Source organism: Sceloporus undulatus, chromosome 7 (genome assembly GCF_019175285.1).
Source record: "Sceloporus undulatus isolate JIND9_A2432 ecotype Alabama chromosome 7, SceUnd_v1.1, whole genome shotgun sequence".
Taxonomy (NCBI): domain Eukaryota; kingdom Metazoa; phylum Chordata; class Lepidosauria; order Squamata; family Phrynosomatidae; genus Sceloporus; species Sceloporus undulatus.
The window spans coordinates 11,104,510-11,122,402 of NC_056528.1; the positions used below are offsets into that span (position 1 = coordinate 11,104,510).

The window sequence follows — 17,893 nt, forward strand, 5'->3', positions numbered from 1 at the left end:
ATTATTATTATTATTATTATTATTATTATTATTATTATTATTATTATGGAAAGCAACAGATAGAAAATCATGGTACGAGACCCATCTTTCTTAAACCATCCATCCCCAAAGACTTGTCAAAAGTCTTCTCCAGTTTATGGACAGAGAAGGTGCCATTTTGACTGCTCTGGGAAGGAAGTCCATGAGTCCATGGGCTGCCACTGAAAAGGCCCTGTCGCTCCCACCTACGTACCTGCAAGGGGTGTGTGTGTTAGATTATATTATTTTTTCATAATATATTAATAAGGGTTCTAGATGTGTAGAATTTCCAATGCTTCACTCTTTGCAATGCTGAAGGAGAACTTTATTTGGAGATGGATGAAATGAAAGTACTGCACCCCTAAAAAAAAGGCAAGTCTCCCAATTTCAGCGTTGCAAAGAGCGGAACATTGACAATTCTCCATATGTAGGACCCTTATTAATAAGTAATATTTGTCCCACCCTCAGAGATACACCACCATCATCCCCACTTGAACCATTCAGATGGATTTCCGCATTCTTCAAATCACACTTCCTTCCTCCTCCTCCTCCTCCTCCTCCTCCTCCTCCTCGCTGTGGTTTCTTGGCCTTCAAAGCTTCGCCCGGCTGGCTTTGTGCCACACTTTTGCACCTGTCACTGGGGTGAGAGGATGTGGCCGTTGAGGGCCCCGTTTTCCTTGCCAGGGGCTCACATTGCGCCAGGACTTTTGCCGGGGACCCCCACCCACTGACAATGCCACAGGATGTTGAGTGACACACATCCTCGAATTCGGGCCTTACGGGATGGGGTGCTGGTTGCTTGCTCCTGTGGTGGTAAGTACTTATGGGCGCGGCACAACATGGGCACTTATGGGTTGCAAGTGGGAGGGAGAAGGGAGCTGTCAATACAGAAGGCACCAAACTACAAGGTGCCAAAGTCACTGGTGGCGGTTTTATGGGAAAAGGTTTGTGTGTGTGTAAAGGTGCATTTGTCTGTAGTAACGCGACAAGCTTGGGGCTGACCAGGGGATGCCAGTGTGGGTATAACTGCGTTCAAGTTGTTTCCGACTTATGGCAACCCTAAGGCTGAACCTATTGTGGGGTTTCCTTGGCAAGGTTTGTTCAGAGGTGGTTTGTCATTGCCTTCCCCTGAGGCTGAGAAAGTGCAACTCAACCAGGGCCACCTTATGAGTTTCATGGCCAAGCTGGGAATCGAACCCTGGTCCTTTAATTAATGATTATTCTTTATTTAATATAGGGTTTTAGCTCAACACCCAAACCACTATTCCATGCTGGTTCTTGGGGATGCCAGACTGTGACTTTATTCCTCCAGTCTGCAAATTTAGCAAATGTCAGCTGGTGTTCAATGGCCCAGGAGCCGGGGCTGTGAAAACATTGGCAACCTCAGGGTGTAGCCCCGCCTGCAGAAATGAAGCAGCTTGGCACCACTTTAACCACCATCCTGCAGCTTTCTGGGATTTATAATTTTCTGGGGTGCGTAGGAAGCTTGCGCTGAAGTCCAAATCATCCGCAGGACCAAAGTTTGGGACCTCCTGGGTCAGATGGACCTCTCTCAGGAGCGCACTGGAGTTGTGGGTCCTTGCATGGCCAAACGGGGTTTGATATGATGACCCTCGGAGTTCCTTGCAATGCTAGGATTCTGTGGTGATTAAGAAAAACCTTTTTTTATTTGTAGTGCAATTGCTTTTCGACAGACTGCTTTTCCAACCCCTTAGTTCCGCGATTCTGTGGAAACTAGAAATGCCAGTCATTACACATTTGGAAACTGTCTGACGTCTTCAAAATTCACCGAGGAGAAGCTGGAGGTGGGCGATGGGTGTGGGAAATTTGGCCGCAGGGTGCCATCCGTCGCATTTTCACAGAGGAGCACTGAAAAGGGTAAAGCCGCCTCTGTGGTTTGGGACTTTCCAGGAAAATGTACCAGAATATTAAGCGAGGAAAGGGGAAAGACCAGATCTAAGATGCTATAGAATAAAAACCAAGACAGACGGCAAAATTGCAATAAATAGCAAGGTGTTTCTTTGGCTCCTGAACATGCCACTCTCTTTGGGCTGAAATACAAGATGGTGGAAAAACAGGGCTCAATGAAGAGGAAGCGCCACCAGAGTTTATTCATTTAATTGTATTTATTTGCATGTAATTATGGGAACCAGTGGTTTGAGAGCTGGACTAGGACATTGGAAGACCAGGGTGCGAATCCCATCTTGGCCATGGAAACCCACTGGGTGACCTTAGGCAATCACAATCTCTCAGCCTCAGAGGACGGCAAAGGCAAATCCCCTTTGAAGAAAATGGCCAAGAAAACCCAATGATAGCTTCACCTTAGGGTTGCCATAAGTTAGAAACAACTTGAAGACACACAACAACAATTATATTTATATATGCCAGGTTTGAGCTTTGGACTGCGATTTCCCATTTGGGCATGGAAGCCTACTGGGTGACTTTGGGCGAGCCGCATTCTCTTGGCCTCAGTGGCGCTGGCGCAACGTCAATGAGTCAGGAAAGGCCGAGTGTAGGAGGCAGTGCAGCCCTTCGGATGGGAAAAAATGAGCATTTTTTGCTGATGACGCGCCGCTGATGATAGGCATCTCTTTGAGTGAGGAGGATGTGGTTTTGGAGGCCTCACTAGCGAGTGGCACGAGGGTTCAGAAGACACCAAATCTTCTAGGATGAGAAAAGCTCTGAAACCAAATGGGAGTTAGGCTGGGTTAGGGTTGCCATATATTTTCACAGACAGGCTCCTCAGCTGTTCTAAATGGGAACACTTCTCCCTTGGAAACTGGTGGACTCTCCTTCCTTGGCAGGTTTTTAAATGGGTACTTTAGTGGTGGATTTCTGCACAGGTCTCACGGGGCTGTATTAGGAGGTTTTTTTGGGTCCCTTCCATCTCTCTGATTCTCTCTCAAATTCAGGAGAGGTGCAACATGGTCCTCTGTGTTCACTGGGAATTGCCATTAAATTTGGGCCCTTGCAGATTGGGAAGGACATCTGTGCAGAATTTCATTTCAGCTCGCTTTCCGAACAACTAGACAAAATCTGCAAAGGTCTCGGCAATTTTGAGCAGAGAGATTCAAGGCTTAAATTTAAAATTGAAGCAGTTTCCACTGCAAGGGGCAAGTGTGTGTGTGTGTGTATCTGCTCTGGGTTTCGGTCCAAACTCTAACAAGAGCTGCACAATGCACAGTGGGCATATGTAAGCACCTGCTCTGGTTCTTTGGCATATTTTTGCAGGGAGGGCTGCAGTGCCAAGGCCTGGCGCTGGGCATGGAGCAACAAGAGGAGGGTTTCATAGGAATGATTGTTGTTGTTGTTGCTGTTATATTTATTTGCATGCTACTTTTTCCTCCAAAATTGGGATGACTCACTGAAACCAAATTCTGATGCTTCCAGGAGTTTGGGGCTTAAGAGAGATCTTAGGCAAGGAGCATGAGCCAGAGATGTGCAAATACTGTACAGGGGGAAAGGCCTGGGCAGGTTCTAGAACATGGGAAATGATGTGCGAAATGCTACTCCTTCCCCATTAGTTGTTACAGAGAGAAGCAGAGGTTTCACTTTGGGCTCATGTCCAAACTTTAATTTAAAAAAGCTCGCCAACGCTTTGAACCCTGTTTCTGCCCCTAAATAGGGCTCAGCCCTCTGGATAGCCACTTGGTAGGCTGAGAAATAGCTTCCCCCAAACTCTGTCAGTTTAAAACAAGGATAGGAAACTGTATGGGTTTCTGGGATTTATAGTTGTAGAAGTAGTTTCCCCTAAGCTTTGTGCAAATGTTGAGCAAGGGGTGGGAAAAGCATGGCCCATATGTGGAACCACAGCTATTCGGCGGTCCCCAGAACTGGATCCCACTGCCCAAACCCTCATTGCACAAGCCTCATGGGAAGTGCAGTCTGTCCACATCTGGGAGGCTACCAGTGGCCCAGCCTTGGCCTAAAGGGGTAAGTGAGGTTGTTTCAAGAAAAACTCTATCTATCCCTTTGGGGGATCACGACTTCCAGAATTCCCCAGCCAGTCAGCCGTGGGGATTCTGAGGGTTGTAGTTCAAAGCTCTTGGTGGGTGTCTCAGAGCGGGAAACCAGCGGCAGGCATCGCTATCGCTCTTTGCATCGTGGTTTTGCAGCTGCGCTGCTTTTGCAAACATAGCCAACCTGTGACAGTAAACGCCCACAGCTTCCATCTGATATTTCATGGGACCTCCAAGGATCGCCCAGAGGCAGACAAGTGCTTCCCTGCCAGATCAGATAAAGACAAAGGCTAGAGGTTTTGAATGCATTTTTAAAGTATATAATATGTCAGCCTCTTGCAACTTTGCAAAATGGCACCAGAAGCTCATGGCTCCTATGGCTTTTTGTTCTGCATGGAAAGCTTATGTACCTGCTACATATCAGAGAGGAAAACAGTGGGCTACATGTAATGTGAGAGTCAGCTGTTTGAGTGTAGGACTAGGACTCTGGGGATCTGGGTTCGATTCTCTTCTAAGCCATGAAACCCACTGGGCAACTTTGGGAAAGTCACACATTCTCAGCCTTCGAGGAAGGCAATGGCAAACCACCTCTGAATACATTTTGCCAAGAAAACCCCAGGATAGGTTCACTTTAGGGTTTCCATAAGTCGGAAACAACGTGACAGCACACAACAGCAACAAAGAGTAGAACCGTTGAATCAGCTGCATTGGCCTGTGTATTCACTCCTCATTTGGCAATTGGTTCAATGGGTCTAAATCTAGTTGGACAAACCAACAGGTTTCCAGCCCCAAATCTCCAAAGAGGCTCCAGGTGACCTCCTGCAAGACCACAACCAATTCTGCAACAATGGAGAGAGTTCAGGTCTGCCTGCCCTCACTCCTCCAATGGTGTCTTCCTCCTTCCTTCTCTCCTTCCTTCTCTTCTTCCACTTTCAGGTCTTTCTGGTGAATTTGGCCTGCGGCTCCCAAACCTGGCGCAATGTGATCCTTGAGGGGTCCAGGAGGACATTGAGAGCCACGGAGGCGCAAAAGATGTGCCCAAGGGGTGAGGAGGGCAGCATCCGGACGGTTGGTTGGTCGGCCCCAGTCTTCCATGCCTTCCTTGGAAGAATGGGGTTTTCTCTCTATGCAAGGAACCCTGCTCCCTGCTAGGATGACCCCCAGCTGTCCCAGTTTGGCAAAGACATTCCCAGTTAATCCTCTGTCATCCCACTTTTCCAGTGCTTTTTAAAATGTCCTGATTTCTTGCTGCAGCTTGCAAAGTCTCTCTGAGCGGTCTTTGCATTTGCTTAATTAGCTTTCTCTATTTTTGTCTCTCCTTCCACTCTGCTCTGCTTTATCTTTCTGACTCAAAAGTCAGCAAATTAGATCAAATTATCCCATTTCCCTAGATAGGTAAGAACGAATCATTTCCCCATTACCTCTTGATCTGGGAGCAGCCCATTTTAAAATAAGGTTCCTCTCTTAATTTTCAACCATGAAAATGTATTTGGTGTTTGCGTTTGAACGACAAGCTGTGTGCAACTGGATTTGGAACGTATTGCATGACACTGAATGGTGTCCGCAGGGACTGCCTCTCGCTCTCAGTGTCTGGGAGGATCTTGAAGCGGAAGCCCTATCGGGAACTCTATGTCCATATCTATATTCATGTGCATGTGTTTAAAATGTGCAACATGTTTGCTCTGCAGGGACATATCTGACACCGTTGGACTGCTACAACATCAGTGCGCAATGCAAGTGTGAACGGTGCCCAAGTGGAGAGTTCCAGGCGGAGCCCACCTTGGAAACGGAGTGCAGCCGTTGTTCCCACTGCGAACGTGAGCCTCTGGGAAACGGGGCGGATTTGGGGGTCGGGGCGGCAGGAGAGGGAAGCTTGCACTCCCCCAAAAAAAGGAAATTGGGAGGGAAGAAAAGAAGGGTGCATTGGCATGTGCTTCATCTTTCTGCTCTTTCTTGGCGCTGCATCCCAAGAAGCAGTTGGCTTACTTGAAGCCTGGGATGGGATGTGGCCTCAAGACTGGTTTTGGGAAACCAAGGAGTGTTGCTATGTTATTTAGGGACTCCCATGGGCTCTTTTGGTCCAAGAAGAGGCCTTTCTTCCCCAAACTGGGTTTCCTCTGTGAAATGTTGGAGAGTATGTGCACCTCATCTCCTGCTGCAATCCATCCCCCCTGAAATTTCCAAACTGTCCCCTGTTTTCTGAAGTTAATTTAAAATTTAAATGCATGCATTTAAATTAATGTATTGCTTCTAGCCCATTTTTTGTTTGGGGTTTTTAAAAAGGCCTCTTCCATTGTTAAAACTGCATCCTCTTGAAAACAGAAGGGGTGCATCCACGCTGCGGAGTTGCAGCAGTTTGGTCCCACTTTAGTAGCCATGGCTCCATCCCAGAGAGTTCTGGGGACTTCAAATTCTAATAAAAAATAATCATAATTCAAATAATAACTTCAAATCCTCTCTTCCATCCCCCTGAAGTGCAGTACCAGAGAATGCTAAGGATGCCCATGGCCATTAAAGCACTGTAACGGTGCAGCATGGGCGCTTCCAGAGGGATCTTGGGATTTCTTTTTAAATGACAGTTTTTGTTAAAGGTGAATGATGGCCCATGGCTCCCAAGGGGTGAAGTGTAGCCCTTGTAGGCCCAGTGTGCCTGTCCTCCAGAGAGCCCTGCTGTCTTCCTCCTTTGCTGAAAAATAAAGCTAAGTGTTGATTGCAGCCAAATACGGACAGACGACGCTGAGGAACTGCACAGCCCTCCGAGATGCAAAGTGCGGCTGTGAGCCAGGGCACTACAAGATCCCCGACTCCATTCCTGGGATGAACATCTTCACTTGCAAGCCCTGCCTCCGCTGTGCCAGCCTCAACAGGAAGACCCAGCAGAACTGTGAGCTGCCGTTGTTGTTGTTGTTTTCCTGGTGTCTTCCTGCGTTCAGCCCTTGCTCAGATCCCAACCCAAAGGGCCTGCAAAGGGAGGGCAAAAAGGCACAGACCCAGGCAGGATTGTCACTGCCATCCCCACTAGTTAGTGCCACTTCAAAATGCATGTGAGTCATCTGTGTGTCACCAGTGATGCAAGCGGCAGCCCGGGCAGCCTGGCTTGGGAATTTTCAGGAGCAGCAAAGATTTTAATTTTGCAAAACCAGTGAATCAAAGCTTCTATCAATTTAATTTAATTTAATTTAATTTTTTAAAGTACCATGTGCCCATCGGCCCCCAGAAGCACAAAGGATTCCTTACAAAAGGACCACTAGAAAACTAGTGTATGGAAAAATTTGCATTTGCCTCACTTTGTCGCAACAGAAATCGATCAAAGTAGGATCGGAACCGGTTTCAAATAGGAACGACAATCATATAAACCAATATATAAACCTTTAGGGCTGAAGAGCGGGGTGTAAATACTATAATAATAAACAATCAGTAATTTGCATTAAATCATAGTGGGAACACACCCCAAGAAGGGTCCCTGCTGCCCCTTTCTTTCCAGAGGAAGGGCCTTGGGGATCCCATTGCTGCCCAGTGTCACTGAGTAACACCACCGGCTCCACCTGCTGCAAAGCGCAAACTGTGTGTAAGGATGGACTCTGCATGTAAGGGCCACTACTAAGCCGTTCCTCCCCATTGCAGGTTCAGAGGAGAGAGACGCAATGTGTGGAGAGTGCCAGCCCGGCTTCTGTCCCTCCGGAGCAGAGAGGTGCCAGCCGTGCCCAAGGTGAGCCTGCTTGATCCTCCTCCCTTCCTCTTTGGTAGCCCTTCAGACGGGGATGGAGAGGCTGCAATGCTGGGGAATTCGGGGTGAAGGTCCCTAAAGTGAAGCCAGGCTCCATTTCCCAGCTGCCTTTTATTTAGAGCCAGGAAAGGCACCTGCGCAGAGAGTCAAGGCTGGTCTCCAGAGGCAGAAACAGCTCTTCAGAGAACCGGATATACTTTTTACTATTTACTCTGAAAACTTGTAATTATTTATCATTTTAGGAGGTGGGTGTAAAGCAATGGTAACACAGCAGTTATGCAAGAAGTTACTTCTTCTGCACGCTAAGCAGTCAGGACAACTGGGAAGTCATGGGAAGGTGGTGGTGGTGGTGGTGGTGTGCCTTCGAGATGCTTCTGACTTTAAGGTGAACTTGTCATGGGGTTTTCGTGGCAAGATTTGTTAAGAAAGGGGCTATCTTTGCTTTTCTCTGAATCTGAGAGAATGGAGAGCCGAGGAAAGAACCGAACCCTGGTCTCCGGAGTTGTAGTCCGACGCTTTGTGCTGGCTCTCAAACAGCAAATTCCCCAAGTTTTCCCAAAGTAGTGATCAGTGATAAGCCATTTAAGAACTGGCCATTTAATCCCTGCAAGATGATGTGAATAGAGAGGGCTGGGATTACCTAAACTCAAACTATATTTTCATTCCTGTTGTTTGGAATGGCCAAAGGACTGGTTGAGATTACAAGGTTGCTACGTTTAGAAGAGATTGGCACTGTTTCCGGATGGCAGGCTTATCTGTAATATGATAAGATCAGGAGCAGCAAAGATTTTAAGGACCACTGAGTTATGAGAGTATTGTTTAGATATTGGGATATTGACAGGAAAAGAAGATCTAATAAGCTCTCACCTAATGAGGCATTTCATAATAGTTACAAAATGAGAAAAGGCAGATGGCAGACCTATCCAGATCTATTAAAGACACTTAATAGTAAACAAGCATTAAAAACAACGGAGGACCTAAAAAGGAAGATATTGTCAGAACAGTCAGTCAGCTCTTGGACCAATAGCCAGACAGGTCTGATGCAAAACAACGGCACTTCACTGATGATTTCCAAGACAGCCCTTGTGACTCCTTCAGCTTCTAAGCTGAGGCTGCTCATCTCCAGCAATTACAATACAGTACACAAAATCCCAGCAACTCCAGCCCCAACATGCCTCTCCCTCCTTTTCCACCTACAAAATCCCCCTCGCTCACCCCTTTTCATACTTAACAGTTTCTAACACCTCATTCTACTGTACTGATGCTTCAGGCCTCTTGCAACTAATAGCAAAGTACCGGTGTCTGCCCTCCCGCTAAGCCAGTGGTGGCAAACCTATGGCACGGTCTCTAAAAGGTTCTCCATCCCTGCCCTAAGGCTACCCAGTCTGTAGCTAAGCTAAATATATTCAGACCACAACTCTTATTTCTCCTAACCCATTATCCCCAACCTTTCCAATATCTATTTACTTCTGATAGAATCCAAGGATTCTAACAGATATCAACTGTCCTTCATAGACAGTTAACACGAAACACTTTTGGCTGGATCAGAAACCATACCAGAGTTGGAATAAAATCGTATGGGAAGATCACTGAATTTCAAAAATATATAAAGTGCTATCGAAGTGGGATACTGAAAGCGAACAAGTGAAAGAAATGATATATATATATAAAATTTATTCGGTCATTGACCAGCAAGTGAAAGAAATGATGGTTCAACGGGCGCATGATCTGGGCACAACTTGAAGAAGGGGAAAGGATGGGGGTAAAAAACTGTAAATATACAGGTTTGGGGGAGCAAAGTAGCAAGTAGCAAGTACATTTCTATACTGCTTATCAGTGCACTTAAGCACTCCCTAAGCGGTTTAGAAATTGTAAGCTAATTGCCCCCAACAACCTGGGTACTCAGTTTAGCAACCTCCTCGGAAGGATGGTATTGAACTCACGAGTGGCTGCAGGACAGGCATTGAACCATTGCGCCACCACTTTGCTTTTTGCACTAAGTGTTGCTTTGAGCTTTCTGGGTTTCAACGTCCCTTTGGAGCAAACCATTTCCCCCTTTTTCCAGGACGATGGCGCAGAAATATTTCTCAACGGCCGGACCGCCGTTCAGAGTGACCAGGAGCTTCATACAAACCAGGCAAGTCTGCTTGCAGTCAATGCGGCCAAAGTGCGACTCATGGGTTACCTTTGTGGCTCCTTGGCCCCCAAAGTGATCTTTTTTTCCCTTGCTAAATGCTCTCTTGGGGCACAGCGGTGTGTTTGCCATATTTTTGGCAAATAAAAGGCAGGTAATAAAATTTCAACTCCATTTAACAACAGAAAAGTAACTCCTCTTGAGAGCCTAGGTAAAGTCATGTCCATGTTCTCTTTAATAGAGTCCATCCTATTTTAATTTTACATGGTTTCTTAAATCATCCTAATTGAGCAAATATTATAAGTCATGCATAATTGTAACTAGCCCTTAATTCAATCAGTTATATTTACACATCTTTATTCATTCAATTTCATCTAGTCATTTTTTTTTCTAATGATCCAATACAGGGAGAGGCGGGATACAAATAAATATTATTATTATTATTATTATTATTATTATTATTATTAATGATTCCCAATCTTTTTTTAAATGCTTCCAGTGATTTTTTTTCTTTATTGTACATTATCTATTTCCATATATTCGCATTGTTTCGTAAACCGAATGTCTATGTTTTGTGTTGCGTTACTTTCCCATTGGCAGCGTATGCGTTCTTGCAGCTACAATCGTATGAAATAGTAATCGTCCATATTTTATCTCCAAATTGTCGTCTTCTATCATGTCTAAGAGATACATTTTCAGATCTGATCTACCTTTAATATAATCTCTGGCCACATCCAGGAGGTTTTCTGCTAGAAACCAGGACTTGGCCTTGCAATCCAAAGGAGCTGTCTGTGATCCTGAAACCTACTTCCTTGACTATTTCAAAGTTTGAACTAAAACCCAGAACCAATTCTTTAATGACATTTGGATCTGGCTGGGCATCTTTTAACCCAACAACCTCTGTCCCTTTTGCCTTCCAGTCAGACTCCTGGCGTCGAAACCTGCGGCAAGGACTGTCAATCAGGTACGTCATGCGATTTGGGAAGGCAGTGCAAGTGACAGGCTATAGCACATCTCAGGCATCAGGAGTGGAGATACGGGTTCTAGTTCCTGAACGTTTCCTCCAAGACTCACGGGTGGTCAATGCATGGCTTTTATCAGTCTAAGCTTATTAGTTAATGGCACAAGGTTCTGGGAGGGGGGATGATGGGATCTGCAGTCTGGAAGGATACGGAGGGATGTGCTGTCCAGCCCTGCGCTAGTGGAGAAGCGCACCAGGCCCCCCCTCCGCATCCAGCTGTTTAGGAATGCAAACTATGGCCCTCCAAACGTATCCCTGGGGGAAACTCAATGCATACTGAATCCTAGCATTGGAAAAGGTCCATCTAATTCCTACCAATGCAGGAATCGACAACTGAAGTGAGAGCCAGCATGGCATGCTATAGCAGTTTGAACGTTGGATTAAAGAAGGACATTGAGAAACTGGAGCCATGTGCCCAAAGGAGGAGAGAGAGCGCGCGCGCACACACACACACACGTATATCATCTATACACACACACACATATATATATCTGCACACGTCTATATATACATACACATACATATCTGTACACACACACAATCTATATATGCACACATGTGTAAAGCTATACATACACATATCTATATACGCACACAAACACAAAAACAAATACACACACACACATGTAAAGCTATATACACACAGGTATGTATACACAAATACAAATATATATATATATATATATATACACACACACACACACACGCATACACACACACATATATATACACACATACATATGTATCTCTATACACACACTCATATCTATATACGCACGCATACACAAATATAAACATATATATCTTTACACACACACGCATATATATACAGACACATACATCTATATCTATACACACACGTATCTATATATGCACGCATAGACATATACAGACACATACATACACACACATATATCTATATATATACACATGTATATAGACACTGGCCTGAGAGGGAGTGATCAGGCAGGCCCAGCTCCACCAGGGCTAGCCTGAAGGAAGAGGCTCCTCCCTCCTTAACTGTCATCCTCTGGCCTCCTATTCCCCTCCAGCTATGCTCTGACTGTGTGGGGGAGAGGCTTGCGTACCCTAATGAAGTTGTGAGCTATGCTGGCGGTGGTATAATAGCCATCGGTAGGGCCTCCCATGCCAGACAGGTCACAACCGAAGGGTCTGACCAAGAGCGCCAAAGGGCAGGATGGGCACTCTAGCCTTATGGCAACCATCCTAGGAGAAGGAAAACTCTAATCCCAAACCCAGGCAGATGGTGCTTGTCTAACCCTGTAAGGTCAACCATCTGAGAGAAGGAAACTCTAATCAAACCTACGACCCGAGGACCTCGCTGCCACCGTCCATGCTTCTCAAGGCCTCTGCAGTCGAACCTCTGGTTTAAAGGGTGAGGCCAGTTCTGTGCACACTGCGCTCCACCAGAAAAATCCATTGCACAGGCTCCAAGGATACATCCAACGTCATCAACGCGCTTGTAGAAAGCATGGATGGGTCCTTCCTGAATCTTCATTCGCGAAGTAAAGCCAAGAAGAAGAAGAAGATATACACATACATACATATCGACGCATGCATACAGAAATACACACAATTTATATCTATAAACACATACATATCTATATATTCACACACACACACATATCTATATATAAATTATCTATACACACACACATCTATATATGCACACATACACAAATACAAACATATATATCTATATACACACAGGATGGGCGACACCTGGCTGAATGAAACTACATGTGAAAGGGATCTGGGAGTCCATGTAGACCACAAGCTGAACATGAGTGAACAGTGTGATGTGGCAGCTAACAAGGCCAATGCGATTTTAGGTTACATCAATAGAAGTATAGTGTCTAGATCAAGGGAAGTAACAGTGCCACTGTATTCTGCTTTGGTCAGGCCCCACCTGGAATAATATTGTGTCCAGGTCTAGGCAAAACAATTAAAAAAGGACATTGAGAAACTAGAGCCATGGGTCCAAAGGAGGACAAATAAAATGGTGAAGGGTCTGGAAACCATGAAGCCCTATGAGGAAAGACTTAGGGAGCTGGGCCTGTTTAGCTTGGAGAAGAGAAGGTTAAGTGGTGATATGATAGCCCTGTTTAAGTATTTGAAGGGTGTCATATTGAGGAGGGAGCAAGCTTGTTTGCTGCTCCAGAGAATAGGACACAATGGAGCAATAGGTGCAAGCTGCAGGAAAAGAGATTCCAGCTCAACATTAGGAGGAACTTCCTGAGAGTAAGGGCTGTTCGACAGTGGAACAGACTCCTTCCTCGGAGTGTAGTGGAATCTCCCTCCTTGGAGGTCTTTAAACAGAGGCTGGATGGCCATCTGTCAATGGAAATGCTTTGATTGAGAGTTCCTGCATGGCAGAAGGGGGTTGGACTGGATCAGGGCCCTTTTGGGGGTCTCTTTCAACTCTATGATCCTAAAGTGTGGTACCCAAGTAGGTTGGCATCAGCTCCATGTTTGTTTGATGTCCCTCTGCAAGTAAAACTCAGAATCCAGAACATCATGAAAGCCACAGATTTTGTCTCCCAATGCAAGACTCACAAGAACAGTTGTGTCACCTTGGGTACCATGCCTCTGTGTCTCCTTCTCTTGCCTTGTCCTAGCAGCCATTTCTTGTGGGATCCTGCTGCTGGTGCTGCCGGCGTGTTTCGTTCTCTGCTGGAAGAGGAGCCGATGGACCCGGGCCTCTTTCCCCGGCGGGGCTGGATCCAAAGTGCTTCCAGAGCAATCCTGTTTGGGTGAATCTCTTTTGGAATGGTAAACCTAGATTGTAAAGGGCTTTGCTGCGAGGTCTGGTCCCACCATAACAATGCTCTTGTTCCTCCATAACGAATGTGTTCTTTCTTCTCATAGTGCTTTAACAAATGGTGAGAAATCTCAAGGAGCGATGCAGCATCTTAGAAGTTTATCACACTAGTGAGTCCCCGCGGGAAAACGGGATTTAAACGTGATATAACGCAAAGGAAACCCGGAAATGCAACGTCGAAATAACACAAAGTTAATCCACAGTTAAAGTGGAGGAAACCAGCAGCTTTTTACATTCGGTTGAGTTCTCACTTTGAAAAGCTGCTGGTTTCCTCCACTTCCTCCACTTCGCCTTATTGCACAATGCGTTATTTCGCTGTGAAGAACTGTCTGGATTTACAAGTCTTCTTTAGATTCGGATGTAGTTTAACTCCTGTTTACTTGCAGAAACTCACTAGTGATAAACTTCTTAGACCTAGACCTGGGGTGCCTAAATGTATTGTTGATATGAAGAAGTTCTCTGGTTATCTTGAGATGGCATTTCTGGAGACAGTTGGAAAGGCAATTTCCACGTTTTAAGCTCTTCTCTTAGCAATCTTAAGCTTCTCATTGGTCACTAAAAAACAAAATAACTGACTGGAATGAAAAAATGAACAACGCAAAGGTCATGGAACAATTTTAAAATTGCAAGGATGACAGGCAGTGATCTGTTTTGTTAAAAACAAAACGCACGAGGGGAGATCCTGCGGGGAAACGGGAGTTAAAAGCAATTTAAAGTACACTTGAATTTAAACCAAACTTGCAAATTTGGTTAGTTTATCACACAAGTGAATCAAAGTGAAGTTAATCCGAATGCAAAGCAGAGAAAAACGGTAGCTTTTTTACTTTTGGGTTGTCCTGAAAGTAAAAAGCTGCCGGTTTTCTCCACTTTGTATTTGGATCAACTTTGCATTGTTTCACATTAACCACAACGTTGTGGGATAAACTTTGGGCATTTCTGTGTTTTCTTTGGTTTAAATCCAGTTTAACTCCCATTTTCTCGCTAGTGTGATAAAACTCCAAAAAACAAAGGAACGTTTTGCTCTAAATCTTATTGTTAGGGATAGAATGGACACTTGTCAATTTCCAAAGCATGGCTAGATTCTGGGAGCTGCATTCCCAAAAGAGCAACTCCTCCAAAACCCTGGCAAGTTCAATGCACCTGACTTTTCCCTTCCTTCTCCAGCGGCGCCAGTGAATCTTGCAGGCCATTCATTGACCACAGAGACGGAGGGTGGTTTCCCTCGCGGTGGATCCCTCCAACAAGGCCGCAAGCTGTACGCCGTGATCGACGCGGTGCCCGTCCGGCGCTGGAAGGAGTTTGTGCGTGGCCTGGGCCTGTGGGACAGAGAGATCGAACTGGTGGAAGTGGAGCACTCCCAGTTCCGGGAGCAGCAGTATGAGATGCTGAAGCGCTGGTGCCAGAAGGAAGGGGCCTCCGCGGGCACCATCTTCGCCGTCTTGGAGGAGATGCATCTGGGAGGATGCGCCCAGGAACTGCGGGAGCAACTGGCGCAGCTCCACCGCCCACTGCGCAGCCCTTGAGCCGCGGATGGAGGGAACAATGTGTTGCACACCTGCCTTGGACAAACTGTACTTGCACCCAACCTTACCATCGCCAGCATTGCTAAGACTGAACTTTGAGACTTTTCCAGGGAAACGAATGGGGTGCCAGGGATGCCCTACCGTTCTGTGTCTCAGGAGGTGATGTTACTTTGGGCTGCCCACCTTCCATGGAAAAACTATTTGTCAAAGTTGTGGGTGGAAATAAAGCAAGTGGCATTAGATGCCTCACTGGACTTTACCATCTGATGTGAGAAATGGAAAATTTGGGTGAAACTAAAGATCTCCTTACTCTGGCCAAGCTTCCCAGGAACCTCTGAGACACAACAGCCAACTACAAATGATAGGATTATGCCGTTTAGCTCTTAATAATTTAATGTGTGTATATGTGTGTATGTGTGAGAGAGAGCATTTGTGACTGCAAAGGTTTTTAGCCATGGAATCTGCATGTTAGACATGCGATGATGGGAAACAACAGAGGAGCCTTTCGCCGCCTCTGCAGAAAAGAACGCGCCCATACAGGTATGGAAGCCGTGTAGACATTTTATGTCACCTTTTAATCAAAACAATAAACAGAAGTGTGTAAGGTCTCTCCTGCCCTCAAGCGGCAGAAACTAGCTCCTCGTATTCTTAGAGGGATGTTTGCTTGTAATGTCTAAGGCAATTGAGACGCGCCAAAGGATCCCTGTGCTTCCGATCTTGCAAAGCAATAAACGCAAGCAAGAATGCCTCCCGTGTCCCCTAAGAGGGCATTTTTATTAATAACGTAGTATTTTAATTTTATTTCATGGATGCAGACGTACTGTGTGGAGGAAAATGTGTCGGCAAGAGCGAAATCTTCTTGGTTTGGTTCAAAAGTCTTCTTGGTAAAATCCCTGTCTTCTTGGTTTGGTTCAAAAAGGGCACATTTATCACACAGGGACAATTGGATGCATAAATGAGATTATCCACTAAAAATGGCCCATTTGCAATTAAGGTGAACTGAAAAGCAATTAAAGTGCCATTAACCTGTGAATAACCAGGCAATAAACAGCAACAAATCATTCGCGGGGAAATTCCAAAAATGCTTTTCTTGCTGTTTATTGCCTGGATATTCTTTGACTATTCCTGGGATAATGGCTCTTTTTATTGCGCTGTATCTGCAAATATTAATTGCGATAGTAATTGTGTGATTTTCACGAGATAAACCCTGTTTAAACTTCCAATTTTCCTCCGTATGATGAACTTGATTTAGATTGTATTGTGTAGTGGTTTAAGTGTCGGACTGCAACACTAGGGAACAAGGTTCAAATTCATGTTCAGCCACAGAAACCCACTGAGTAACATTGGGCAAGTCACACTCTTTCAGCCTCAAAGGAAAGGAAAGGCAAACTCTCTCTGAAGAAACTTGCTTCAAAACCCCATGATAGGTTTGCATTAAGGTCTTAGAAATGACACAACAACAACAACAAAGTGTAGTGTTTGTGTGGCTGGGCTCGACCCTCCTAACCAAGGTTGGAGCTTTACTGCTAAACCCCAATAATGTAAAAATACATAACAGACTCATTTATAGGAAATGCAAAGGCAAGAGCAAAGCCATCCCCCTTAAAGTAGGCTTCCATTTTTGTAGGTTATTGTTATAATTAATATTATTTAATAGCTGAGAAGATAAAACATTCTAGGTCAGAAACAATCCTGACGCATCTCCCGGTTGGAGGTGCGTCGAGTACAGACAAGCCAAAATCACATAGAAAAGAGGAGGGGAAATGATAATAATAATAATGATGATGATAAATGTCCAATTAAGCAGAGAAAGTTGAACAGCTCTTTTCTAAGGATTGAAAGACACATCTGTCGATTTGGCCGCCGGAAGAACCTCATGCGTTTGTATCTTCTTCATACAACGAGGAACGGATGCCTTTCAGTCGATGGGTGAGTGGTCTTTTGTCATTTCCTTTTGCAACATTTAAAAGGTTGCATCTGCAGAGACAAATACATTGACGGCTCTTCTACGGGGTCCTAGCTGGAAGGGAGTGGGTGTGTTTGTATGTTTCGTGTATGTACACAGCACTGGAGGCTCCCTGTGATGTTTTAAGACAACTGCAGGACGCTTTCTACCTTACAAAATCTTAAGACTCAGAGATTGCAGTAAATGAGATGATCCAGAGCAGGGGAAAAAGTGGAAACTGTTAGGAAGAAATGCTGTTTTGTTTGGTCCAATGTGCCACAAGGAAGTGCCGTTTCCTTGGATTTTCATACCGCTTTGCAAAGAACATTTCTTTGCTCCTGGAGATAGTCTCCTTGCAATCAGTATTGGAGTATTAAAAGAATAAAAGCAAGGAAAGGCTAGTTTCTGCAACTTAGAAAAATTGCACAACCTTTTGCAGATTTTGCTCATTTCTTGCAGAATGTACTTTGCAATATTTGACTTTTTGCAAGGAATAAATTACGATGGCAAAGAACTAGGCAGAGTCCTGGCCCTTCTTCATTCATAGAACAAAACAACAGGAAGGTTTCATGAACAATTATGAAATACAAAGGGGAGACTAAACAAAGTACCAAGGCAATGGGTATCCCAACAAATGACACCACTTCAGACGGGATACTAAAATCCTGTTATACAACAACACCACAATTTTTGTATAAAATTGTCTAGAGAAACAGTATATAGA

At 45.0% G+C, this 17,893-nt stretch overlaps 1 protein-coding gene across 2 annotated transcripts in view; it reads left to right on the forward strand.

Moving 5' to 3' along the window:
- Window positions 1–16,252, forward strand: part of TNFRSF25 (TNF receptor superfamily member 25) — a 20,878-nt gene extending 4,626 nt beyond the window's left edge. The window contains exons 3-10 of one of the 2 annotated variants that reach the window (XM_042477911.1): window positions 4,914–5,022; window positions 5,666–5,794; window positions 6,694–6,861; window positions 7,602–7,686; window positions 9,770–9,841; window positions 10,759–10,802; window positions 13,499–13,633; window positions 14,866–16,252. In XM_042477911.1, the coding sequence (XP_042333845.1) occupies window positions 4,914–5,022; window positions 5,666–5,794; window positions 6,694–6,861; window positions 7,602–7,686; window positions 9,770–9,841; window positions 10,759–10,802; window positions 13,499–13,633; window positions 14,866–15,224 (1,101 nt within the window). In that variant the 3' untranslated portion in view covers window positions 15,225–16,252. The remainder of the gene's footprint in view (window positions 1–4,913; window positions 5,023–5,665; window positions 5,795–6,693; window positions 6,862–7,601; window positions 7,687–9,769; window positions 9,842–10,758; window positions 10,803–13,498; window positions 13,634–14,865) is intronic. The other variant, XM_042477912.1, reaches the window with a different exon arrangement.
- The last annotated feature ends 1,641 nt before the right edge of the window (window positions 16,253–17,893 follow it).